The 12,755-nt window shown below is 38.0% G+C and overlaps 1 protein-coding gene across 2 annotated transcripts in view; it reads right to left on the reverse strand.

Annotated features, from left to right (window-relative positions):
• kcnq5b (potassium voltage-gated channel, KQT-like subfamily, member 5b) overlaps positions 1–12,755 on the reverse strand; it is a 296,398-nt gene that overhangs the window by 48,551 nt on the left and 235,092 nt on the right. For both annotated transcript variants that reach the window (XM_030142230.1, XM_030142235.1), the window contains exons 6-7: positions 12,303–12,413; positions 8,228–8,323 (exon numbers count right to left, since the gene is read on the reverse strand). In XM_030142230.1, the coding sequence (XP_029998090.1) occupies positions 8,228–8,323; positions 12,303–12,413 (207 nt within the window). The remainder of the gene's footprint in view (positions 1–8,227; positions 8,324–12,302; positions 12,414–12,755) is intronic.

Genomic DNA, 12,755 nt, shown 5'->3' on the forward strand with positions numbered 1-12,755 from the left:
AGTCAAAGGTACAACTCAAATAACAAGGGCAAAGACAGAAATACAAAAATAAACACAGCAGGAAAAGACAACTTCATGTGTCCTACCCTAACAACCTACTAAGATTTTTGCCACTCAACTACACTGAACAAAAATATAAATATAACACTTTTGTTTTTGCTCCCATTTTTCATGAGCTGAACTCCAAGACCTAAGACTTCTTCTGTGTTCACAAAAGGCCTATTTCTCTCAAATATTGTTCTCAAATCTGTCTGAATCTATATTAGTGAGCACTTCTCCTTGGCCAAGATAATCCATCCACCTCACAGGTGTGGCATATCAAGATGCTGATTAGACAGCATGATTATTGCACAGGTGTGCCTTAGGCGGGCCACAATAAAAGGCCACTCTAAAATGTGCAGTTTTATCACACAAGGCAAGGCACAGCAAGTTTATTTGTATAGCACATTTCAGCAACAAGGCAATTCAAGGTGCTTCACACAGGACACTGAAATACAACAACAAGGGAAAAAGAAACATATTTAAAACATGATAAAAGAAACCCGTAAAAGGTGATTAAAAACAGCAAGTAATGGCGCGTTTCCACTATGTGGAACCGGCTCGACTCGACTGGGGTACCAGGTCCTATTCCTGGAGACTGTTTCCATTACAGGATACTGCCGACTTTCCAATACCTGGACATCATAGCGATGCGGCGCATTACTTCTGTGTCGTCTGCTCAGGGAGTCGCTGATAAACTCGCTCGTTGTGTGTTGTCTCGTCAAGCTCATGCTGAATTTTTACGTTGGCCACCAAAGACTGAATCTCGACCGACCATGGTGTAGTTTTACAGATTGTCATCATGTGGATTAACTACCGCTATATTTACTCTTGCACATCTGTTTTTTGTAAAATGGCCAGCATACTCAGTGGACCTATCACCCACTGAGCATGTTTGGGATGCTCTGGATTGGCGTATACAACAGTGTGTTCCAGTTCCTGCCAATATCCAGCAACTTTGCACAACTGTTGAAGAGGAGTGGACCAATATTCCACAGGCCACAATCAACAACCTGATCAACTCTATGCGAAGGACATGTCTTGAACTGCGTGAGGCAAATGGTGGTCACACCAGATACTGACTGGTTTTCTGATACCCCAATACATTAAAACTGCACATTTTAGAGTGGCCTTTTATTGTGGCCAGCCTAAGGTACACCTGTGCAATTATCATGCTGTCTAATGCTGTGTTTCCGCTAAGTGGAACCGGCTCAGCTCAGCTCAACTCGACTCGGGTACTAGGTCCTATTCCTGGAGTCTGTTTCCATTACAGGATACTACCGACTTTACAGTACCTGGACGTCATAGCGATGAGGCGCGTTACTTCCGTGTCATCTGCTCAGAGAGTTGCTGATAAACTCGCTCATTGCGTGTTGTCTCGTCAAGCTCATGCTAAATTTTTACATCTGAACCTCTTTGACAAACCATGGTGTAGTTTTGCTGGCTGTCATCATGTGGATTAACCTACTGCTGTATCTACTGTCTACTTCCGCGTCTGTTTTTTGTAAAATGTTGGGTCACAGAGACAACTCTCTGACCAATCAGTGGACTGCAGTACTTACACGTCACGTTTTAGTATCTGGTCCCCAGTCTTGGAACCTCAGCGGAGAGGATACCAAAAAACTAGTACCGGGTACCAGATTCTAGGTCCTTTTTCGTAATGGAAATGCAAAAAGGCCGAGTCAAGTCGACTCGAATTGAGCCAGTTCCACATAGTAGAAATGCAGCATAATCAGCATCTTGACATGCCACACCTGTGAGGTGGATGGATTATCTGTGCAAAGGAGAAGTGCTCACCAACACAGATTTAAACAGATTTGTGAACAGTTTTTGAGAGAAATAGGCCTTTTGTGAACATAGAAAAAGTTTCAGATCTTTGAGTTCAGCTCATGAAAAATGGGAGCAAAAACAAAAGTGTTGCCTTTATATTTTTGTTCAGTGTATGTCACCTGTCTCATGTCATTAATTTCTGATGGTTAAAGACACAGTTACTTCCATCTGATATCCTCCTCCACATCAAAAATTGATGCTACAGGGTTTGACAGTGGATGTCAAGGACTCATCACCGAGCAGTAGAATGTGTTCACGTAGTATATTGAGAGTGGACTCCTATTAACTGTGCATATCCTTCCATGAACAGTTCTAACATTACAACACTAATATATGAATACTCTGTATGGAAAAGGAAAGTTGTTGGCATATGTTGGCACATTTTACTAGATTGTGAGCTTAGCTTTGAGCCACACATCAGGTCTGTTACCAAAACTGTTTTTTTTTCATTTAAAAAATATTGCCAGAGTACGACCATTTCTCTCTCGAGCCAGTGAAGACTTTGATACATGCTTTTATCACAAGCCGAATTGATTACTGTAACGCTCTCCTTTCTGGTCTTCCCAAGAAGACCATTGCACCGCTGCAGCTGCTCCAGAACTCTGCAGCCCGACTGCTGACGAGGACCAGAAAGAGAGAGCATATAACACCAGTGTTCAGGTCTGTGCACTGGCTCCCTGTGAGCTTCAGGATCGATTTTAAAGTGCTTTTATTGGTTTTTAAAACTCTTAATGGTCTTAGCCCTATTTATTTATCTGATTTGCTTTTGACGTATGAGCCCTCTCGGACCCTCAGGTCCTCAGGTAGTAATCTCTTAACTGTTCCAAGAGTCCACACTAAGACTCATGGTGAGGCCTCATTCAGCTTTTAGGGCCCCAAACTATGGAACAGCCTACCTGAGGACCTGAGGTCCGCTGCAAGTGTGCATATTTTTAAAAGTAAACTTAAAACTTATCTTTTTAGTCTAGCTTTTAATTAAACCCTTACTGTAAATTTTACTCTGTTGCTTTTATTTTTATTTGCAACCGCGGGACAGTGGGGGGTTTTGTTGTGAAGCACTTTGTGCTACATGTACCATGTATGAAAAGTGCTATAGAAATAAAGTTTGATTGATTGATTGATGTATATCTTTTTTAACTTTATTTTTAGATCACTGTTTGCACCACAATGTTTATATTGGCTAACTTTTTTATGCCAAACAATTACTTCATGTACTGTATCAGCCAGACAGATCTCCTTTGCTGTAACTGATTGTTTCTCTTTGGGGTTGTGATTGGGCCATTAGATGCCCCAATGTAAAAATACGGTATTATAAACTGTGGATAACAACTGAATGGAGGAATTGTTTCTGAAGCCAGAATCTTGTGATTTGCCTGCTGTCATTTCTTTTTGGATCTGGAAGTTACCATATTTGATAGAAAGTAGTCAGAATAGAGTTAATGTTAAATACTAGCTTACTGACTCTGTAAACAGGTAAAGGTCATTAAGCATCGTCTAATAAAGTCATTTTACAGTCATGGTAGTAGAACCTATTAATTACAACTATCTGTCAGGAATTGTGTTCCATTAAGTAAACTGAAGCTGTAAGTCAGGGGTCTCAACCATGTGGCCCAGGGGCCAAATGCGGCCCACCAAAGGTTCCAATGCAGACTGTGGGATGCATTTGCAAAGTGCAAAAATTCCACAATCAAGGCTGTGGAACTCATTTTAGTTCAGGTTCCACATACAGATCAATATGATCTACAGTCAAATAATAACAGCAGAATAACCGACAAAAAAAAAAAGACCCAATATTTTCTTCTCGGTTTGATGTGAAAAGAATAATATTACACTATGCCTAAAAATAATGACAACTTCAAATATTTGTCTTTGTTTTAGTGCAAAAAATAATATTAAATTATGAAAATATTTCCATTCACAAGCTATCCTGAAACAATAAAATGTGAATAACCTGAACAAATATGAACAACCTGAAATGTCTAAAGAAAATTAAAAACGATTTTAACAGTTTTCTGCCTGTTCCTCAGTGTTTAGTGTCTTTGTAGATCTGATCCATAATGTACATGTAGAAATGATAAGTTGAGGCAGAATATTGTTAAAATTGCACTTATTTTTCTTAAGAAATTTCAGTTTTTTCAGGTTATTCACATCTTTTTTGTTTGAATAATTTATAAAAGTAAGTATTTTGATAATTTCGTGGGTTTTTTTTGCACTAAAACAAAGACAAAAATTTGGAGCTGTCATTATTTATAGGTTATTATGTTATTATTTTACTGGTCCGGCCCACTGGAGATCAATCAGGCTGAATGTGGCCCCTGAAAGAAAATGAGTTTGAGAGCCCTGCTGTAAGTCCAACACTGTCATACAGATCTGTCAACCAAAGCCTGACAAAAAAGATCTGCTTATGACTCAAGTTTCCTGTAATTCTATTTGTGCCATGCCCTTTTTTTTTGGATAAGTAGTGTTACAACTTTAAGATACTTTCACTTTGGTTTCGTTTTGGTGCTGAGGTCCTTTCCCCTTTTAGTATATATTTTCCAGTATATAGTTTACATAGTCTGTTCATCACTGCTCACCCAGTGTCCCTTCTCCCCTCTCCCCTCTGGGGGAGTGGCTACTGTTTCAGTTGTAGCTGCCTGGGACCCAATGACGACGCAATCCGAGGTGACTCCTCTGTACCTTGTCCTGACCTGTGACCCTAGACCTCCTCCCTCACCCTCATCTGTCTGGATGGACCTCCTCACCCTCATCTGACTAGATGGACCCCCTCATGTGCCCCCACCCTACTGCATCTTTACAGACTGGAACTACATCATCAAATGGCTGTCCATCAGTCCTGGTGCATCTACAGCCTGTCCGTCCATGGGAGTGGATCTCTCCTTCACTGTGGTTCTCCCCGAGGTTTCTCTTTTCCCACTGGGTTTTTGGACTTCTTCTTTGCTGAGAAGGAGGGTCTAAGGACGGGGGATGCCCCATTTCCTTTATCCACTGTTTATTTATTTTTATTTTTTCCCTTTCCCTATTGGTTTCCCTGCACTGGCTACCGGTAACCTACAGAATTGATTTTAAGATACTACTCCTCACGTATAAAGCTCTAAATGGAACCAGACCAAGTTACATTGCAAACTCACTGATCGATTATGTACAAACTAGAACACTGAGGTCATCAAACGCAGGTTTACTAGCGACTCCCAGAAATATTACAAAGAAAATGGGGGACGCAGCCTTTACTAACTATGCACCAAAGTTATGGAATACAATTCCAAAAGACATTAGAGAAGCCAGTTCACTGAATATATTTAAAACCAAATTAAAAACATTTTTATTCTCATTAGCCTTTGAAAGGAGATAAAAATGGGGTCACAATTCAGGAACCATGAATGTGCGGTTTTTCATTTTTATTTTATTTTATTGTATTTCTGTTTTTATTTTTTATTTTACTGTATTTCAAATTTCATCTTATTTCTTGCACTTCAAAAATTCTATGTATAATCAAATATTTTAATGTGCGCTGCTTTATTTTTATTTTATTGTATTCCTCTCACATTTCATCTTATTTCTTGCACTTCAAAAATTCTATGCATAATCAAATATTTTAATGTGCGCTGTTTTTATATTTATTTTTATTTTATTGTATTTCTAATCAAATCTAAATGTATTTTAATATTGTATTTTTTTCAATCAATGTGAAGCACTTTGGGCTACAATTTCTGTATGAAAGGTGCTATACAAATAAAGTTTATTATTATTATTATTATTTTGATCAGGATCTATCGTTTAACTCTCACATAAAACAGATTTCTAGAACTGCTTTCTTTCATCTGCGTAACATTACTAAAATTAGGCATGTTTTAACATAGAACGACACAGAAAAATTAGTCCATGCTTTTATTACATCCAGACTAGATTATTGTCACTCACTTCTCTCAGGCTGTCCCAAAAAGTCCCTAAAGACCCTTCAGCTAATCCAAAATGCTGCTGCTCGTGTACTGACTATCAATCAATCAATCAATCAGTCTGCATTTATATAGCACTTTTCATACACTGAGGATGTAGCACAAAGTGCTTTACATATAAGTTTAAAAATCAGTACCACCCAACCACTAGAACTAGAACCAGTATCAGAGACCATATTTGTCCTGTGTTGGTGTCTCTGCACTGGCTCCCTGTAAAAGCTAGGATAGACTTCAAAATACTCCTCCTCACTTACAAAGCCCTTCTTGGCCAGGCACCTACTGATCTGAAAGAGCTTTTAAGTCCATACAATCCATCTACAGCACTACGCTTTCAACATGTAGGCTTACTGGTGGTCCCTAGAATCTCCAAAAGTAGGACGGGGGCCAGAGTCTTCAGCTATTAAGCTCCACAATTGTGGAACCACCTCCCTGCCTCGGTCTGGGAGGCAGACACCCTCTGTATGTTTAAGTGTAGGTTAAAAACTTTCCTTTTTGATGAATCTTATAGTTAGGGCAGCTCAGGCTTCTCTTAGTTCTGCTGCTATAGGCTTAGACTGATGGAGACTCATCTGGATACACTGAGCTCTGCTCTGCTCCTCCTCCTCTATGACCTCCTCTCTGCTCCTCTTTCTCCCTGACCTTTTCTCTCCTAATTTTCTCTTCTATTTACACCCCAGCAAATACATGTTACTGACTTGACTTTGTTTTCTCAGGATCATCACAGGTTTTCCCTGGATCATCACAGGTTTTCCCTGGATCCTCTCTGGACCTGCTGCTGTGGTCCTGCCTCTCTCCTGCCTTCATTGTCATCACTCACTTATCCATATAGTTATGATAGTGTTTATTAAATAGTTCCATAAATGGGAGATGTTTCTATTATTTGTACTAACTGTTGTAATAGTAGTATATCCACTATTAGTACTTGTATTTGTAGTAGTAACAGTCATGGACCTTTGTTCTGGTTTCTAGTAATTATACTAACTCCAGTTGATCTACTTTTGACAGTTCTAGTTCAGTTATCTGTGAATCAACTGCATCCATGTGTCTCCCCTTACTTCCCCAGTCTCTCTCTGTCTCTATCGCTCACTCTTTTTCTCCTCCTTTACCCTCTATCTCTAACCCCAACTGGCCAAGGCAGACGTCCATCCTCCAGAAGTCTGGGTCTGCTCCAGGTTTCTGCTGTTAAAGGGAAGTTTTTCCTTCCACTGTCACCAGTCACAAGTGTTTGCTCCTGGAGGATTCTGTTGGTTTCTGTAAATTGGCTTAGAGTCTGGTTTCAACCAACTCGATATATAAAGTGTCATGAGATAACTTTTGTTATGATTTGGCGCTATATAAATAAAATTTGATTGATTGATTGATTGACTGATTGATTATTTGACTGCTGTTTATTTTCATATTGAACTGACTCTGTAAAGCCCTGTGAGGCAACCTTGTTGTGATATGGAGCTCTATGAATAAAATTGAATTGAATTATATGTACTAGTACAGATAGCTTAGCAAACATTGTGGCTAGCATCTGACATTGTAGATGAAGCCATTCAAAAACACATCAGACTTCAAGGGGAAGAGTTTCTTCTGGATGTAATAAATAATTGTTGGCTCCATAAAACCTAAAAACACAGGTCAGCTGTACACTCACTTGTGGTGTGTGGGCTCCATTTTGCCTGCTCTGTTTTTCCACTGACAGGTACAATAAATAAACTTCACCAACCTATAATTTTTACAGCCCTGACTGAAAGCCCAAATGGTAGACCTCAGAACCATCTAAAAGGAATGGGTTGTACAAATTCAGAAAATAGTCTGGTCAGAGTGACACCATCTCAGCGCTGCTGTGTTCAACAACAGCCAAACCTTAAAATGATCAAAATGACTAAATGTCAAGCTTCAGTTTTACAGATTTAAAAAACAACCATGGAATGCATATATTTTGCAAAAATCACTTAAACCATTATTGAAAATAGTTTTTCATTAGTTTTTAGTCAGTTGGCATAACCTCTTCAAACAACCCATATTCTTTTTAAGAGCTGTTATCTAAAAGTAACTGGTAATAAAGTTGTCAAATAAATGTCGTCATCTGAGTTGGTGTGGTAGAAAGAGTGTGTCATACTCAATAGCACTATTTGTCAGCGTAACCATAGTGATTAACTGTATTACAACCAATCACAGCAGATCGACCATCTGATCATCAACCCACGCAAACCCTGCAGCATCAAAACCTTCATCATATATGAGCAATTTCAAATACATTACATTCTTTTTATGTCTACCAGTAGAATAAATCTTAAACAGGGGGAAACAAAACAATATGATTTAAGGTGAAAGTTCAGACTCCAAAAACCCTGTGATGGGTATTTCGGCTTGTTCTGCTCAGTGCTAATGAATAAGGCTTTGTACTTTACCTGAATGAGGTAGGCGGCGGGGTTTCTCCTTTTCTCAAAGTGCTTCTGTCTGTGCTGCTCCTGGACTTTAAGGGCAAAACCTGAGCCCAGAATCCCCTGGAATGATATTACCAACCATAAAATTCAGCAGAATTTTCAGAACCTAACATAATACTAAGACTAGATTCATTCATTCATTCATTTTCTGAACCCGCTTTATCCTCACTAGGGTCATGGGGGTCGCTTGGAGCCTATCCCAGCTACATAGGGGCGAAGGAAGGGTTCACCCTGCGATTAAATCCATCAGTTTATCACAGGGCTGACATATAGAGACAAACAATCAGTCTCACATTCACACCTATGGGCAATTTAGATAAACCAATTAACCTATCAGTGCATGTTTTTGGATGGTGGGAGGGAGCCGGAGTACCCGGAGAGAACCCACACAGACATGAGAAGAACATGCAAACTCCACACAGAAAGGTCCCACCCCCCATGTAAGACTAGATTATGTTGCAAAATTGTTGAACACATTTTAAACAATGTTTATTGTGTGTTTTCGAGGTCTAAAAAAATACCTTTATTACATGTCTTCCTGAAATGGAAACTATTTTGAACAAGACCAAAAGTGAAATACTTTATACATAGTACTTCAAATAGCATATGTCCCACAAAAAAATTACAATCGGATGTTCTGCAATGATAACTTTAAAAATAGAGAATCAATCAAAATGCAATTTCAGGGCATGAAACTATTACTTATTACCTACATCTTGCAGAAAACCCCATTCAATTTGCTCTCAGTACATATTTTTTCCAATAAGTACCTTGTGAATTTGATATTTTTGGTATTAGTACTTCATATACTATTAGCACAAAAACTATGAACTACTTTTACTGTGTACTTTTAGAGTAATTATACTCAAAAATCCCTTCCAAGCTCCAAAAGTGTTTGTTTTTTCGTCTGAAACAGGCTTCAAGACTAAATTCAATGATGAATAAAATTATGATTTCCAAAAAAACCTCATGAATTTGGTATTTTTGGTATTAGTACTTCATATACTATTAGCACAAAAACTATGAACTACTTTTACTGTGTACTTTTAGAGTAATCATACTCCAGAATCCATTCCACACTGCACTTCTGTTTGTTGTATTCAGTGGTTGTAACAGACAAAATGTAAAAAAAGATTAAAACTTTTAAAAGTTTATAAGCTCTGTTATTTTTTGCGGCTCCAGACTATTTTTTTGGGCGGAAGAGGGGGCAAAATGGCTGTGACTGATAATAAAGGTTGCAGACCCCTGGTCTATAGTGTCAAAGGCCTTCTTGAAGACCCCCACAGTGTATTCCCAGTCGTCTATGCCAGTTGAGATTGCTTCCACTCGTTCTATTACTGCCATCAAGGTGGACCTATTGGTTCTGAAATCGTAATGGTGTTTACTTAATATATGATGTTTGTTTATGAAGTAATCAAGTCTCGCAACAAATGATTTTTCTAATATTTTAGAGAATTGTGAGGGCAGAGAGGTGGGTCTGTAGTTGGTAAATTGATGCTTGTGGTCATTTTTGTAAATAGGAATGACTTTTGCCATTTTCATATTAGTTGGAAAAATACCAGTTAAGAATGATTGATTACAAACATATGTTAATGGTTTAACCATTGTGTCTACTATAGTTTTTACTAATATATCAGTATTTGTACTAGTCATTGACTTTTTGTTTTTTTTAAAGTTTTTGACAATGCTTAATATATTATTTTCATTTACACTCCTTATAAAAATTCAGTGCGGATTTTGTTTGATGATTTGTTCATCCAGGCCTTCCTTGTCTACTGGCTCCACAATTACATTTACAAGATTTGGTCCTACTCTTATGAAGAAATTATTAATTCATTTGCAATTGTTTTAGTATCTTTTATGATTAAATTGTCTTTGGTGAAGTAAGTAGGATACTTGCCTTTGCCAGTACCATTTCTGATGATACTATTCAGTGTTGTCCAAGTCGCTTGAATGTTTCCTTTGTGCTGTTTTTTTTCTGAGATTTTTATGGTAGTAACCCTTTTCACTTAATCTTACAATTTTAACGAATTTGTTTTTATAAGTCTTCTATTTGTTTTCGGCTTCATTGGTTCTTTGTTTTTAAATACATCTTATATAGTTTGTTTTTCTTTATAGAAGCCTTTTCAATACTCTTGGTTATCCATGGTTTAATCTGTCTTTGGTTGTGTTTGGTTGTAGATTTTCTTAGAGGACAATGTTTGTTGCATAATTTCATTACTGTTGACAAAAAAGCATCACATGATTTGTTTGGGTCGTTTGTTTCATAGACCCATTCCAGATCTGTCTGATCAGGTCCTCCTTAAGGGCAGTAATTGCCTCAGGTGTTCTGTGTCTGGCTAAGAGGTAGGCAGTGTTTCTAGTTTTGGTTTCTATCTTACGTTGATGATGGAATATGGCAAAAACAGGAAGACGGTCACTAATATAATTAATTAATAGTCCAGCTGTTACTTGGCTTTCTGTTGTATTTATGAAAATATTGTCTATCAAAGTGGCTGTATCTATAGTTATTCTGATAGGTTTGGTGATAACAGGGAGTAGACTATTACTGTAAATAGAATTAATAAAATCAGTTTTTTTTTCTTTCCATGTGGGTTAAGAAGGTCAATATTAAAGTCACCACATGCCATGTGCACCCTATTATCATTTAACCCTTTCATGCATGAATTATGAGAACCTTAATCAAGATTTTTTTCCTGAGTGTTTTTATTTCTCTTTAGGCATAAAAAAAAACAACAATGGGATTGAAAATTTTCTTATGAACCTATTTTTCATGGAGTTCCTCTCAGCTGGACACCATGTGTTTAATTTTTGAAGCAAACAAATATATATTTACTGATATACTGAGTGGTAAACTATGAAATAAAAACATTTTTAATGCAGCTAATCTGATGTTTTCTCACATTTTAACATACTCTAATAGTACTTATTACTCACTTCATGGAGATAATATGCTAAAAAAAAAAAACTTTTCGTTTAAAAAATAAAATGTTAATTATAGTCTAATCACAATAACAAGCAATTGATTTACACTCAAACATGTTACTGCAGATCAGGTTTATCAAGAACAGCAAAGTTACAGTAATGGAATGAATTGCAGTGTATTATGGGATGGTGCTTAAGCATCCACTGTGTAGGCCGATATGGAAGTAAAACAACAAAACCCATGAATATATAAGAGAACAGCTGGAAAATAGCTGTCCGCTGGAGTGACCACTATGTATGAAAGGGTTAAGTTGCCAAACATATTGTCTATATTTTTGTTAGAAGTGTCTAGGCAGGATCCAGGTGTTCTGTAAATACAGCTATTAACCATATTTCTTGTTTTCTCTAGGACAATTTCAATAGTGAGACACTCAAAAATGTTATCTATGTTCTTTGTCATATTTAATACCACTCTGTCCACATATAAAGCAACTCCAACATTGCTGCCACCAACTGCTGATTTGTGCAATAAAAGTAAAACAAAAAAGTAAAAGCCCCTGAATGGAATTCCAATGACAGTTTGGTTGCGGTATTGGCAGTGGTTGTGACACACCGCCCTCAGCAGTGTTAGCAATTTCTGTTAGTTGGTTTTATCCACTTCCTGTTTTATTTTGGTGAGGGGTTTTGTGGGTTTGTGTGCACTGTGTCTGTCTTGTCTGCGTCCTCCCTGATTCCCTTGCTTTTCTTCACCTGGGGTTCATTATCTCACTCCCTTTATATACCCTCCTCTACTCGTGTCTGTTGTCAGTGCGTCTTTCACGTCAAGCCAAGCCAAGATCTCCCTCGACCTTCTCCTGGTCCTCTGTGTTGCATTATCACGCTCTTATTTTAAGTTTTTGATACCACGTTTGAGAAGACCTTTTTGTTAGTTTTGATACCACATATGTGAAGATATTTTTTCTTCTTTTTAATATTTGAATAAATAAATACTCAAACTAAGTTCCACCTGCCTCTGTCTCGTGCATTTGGGTCCAAGCCTTGTGAACTCGTAACAGCGGTGCTGGTAAATCAACCTCCACTCTTAACATCAATAATGGAATGAATGATGACTTACTGCTGGCAAGGCGAAGAAGGAGATCCCCAGGAGGGCGAAACCTGCAGACAGCATCCGACCTGTCCACGTCTTTGGTGTCTTGTCTCCATAGCCGATGGTGGTCAAGGTGATCTGTGAGGGTACAAAACAAATGTTCAGGAACCACTTTACACCCCTATGAAACATTAGAAATGGTTTAGAGTTATGGTGGTGGATCCAGAAAAAATGGAAGGGGGCTAAATGTACATATATATCCGGGTGTGTCTTAAAAAACTACATTTGGTAGGCTGACGGAAGCATGGCTGCCAGTTTGTACCAAACAGCCACCTCTCTGACCACCACTGAACATTCATACCCCTTCACACACCTGTATGAGTGACTGTAGCGTGGCTCAACTTGTGAAGTTAATAATATGGCTAGTCGGAGAAAAACAAAAAAAATGAAGGTCTTCCTTTTAAGGTTTTTTTATTCCAG

Source organism: Sphaeramia orbicularis, chromosome 1, assembly GCF_902148855.1.
Source record: "Sphaeramia orbicularis chromosome 1, fSphaOr1.1, whole genome shotgun sequence".
Taxonomy (NCBI): domain Eukaryota; kingdom Metazoa; phylum Chordata; class Actinopteri; order Kurtiformes; family Apogonidae; genus Sphaeramia; species Sphaeramia orbicularis.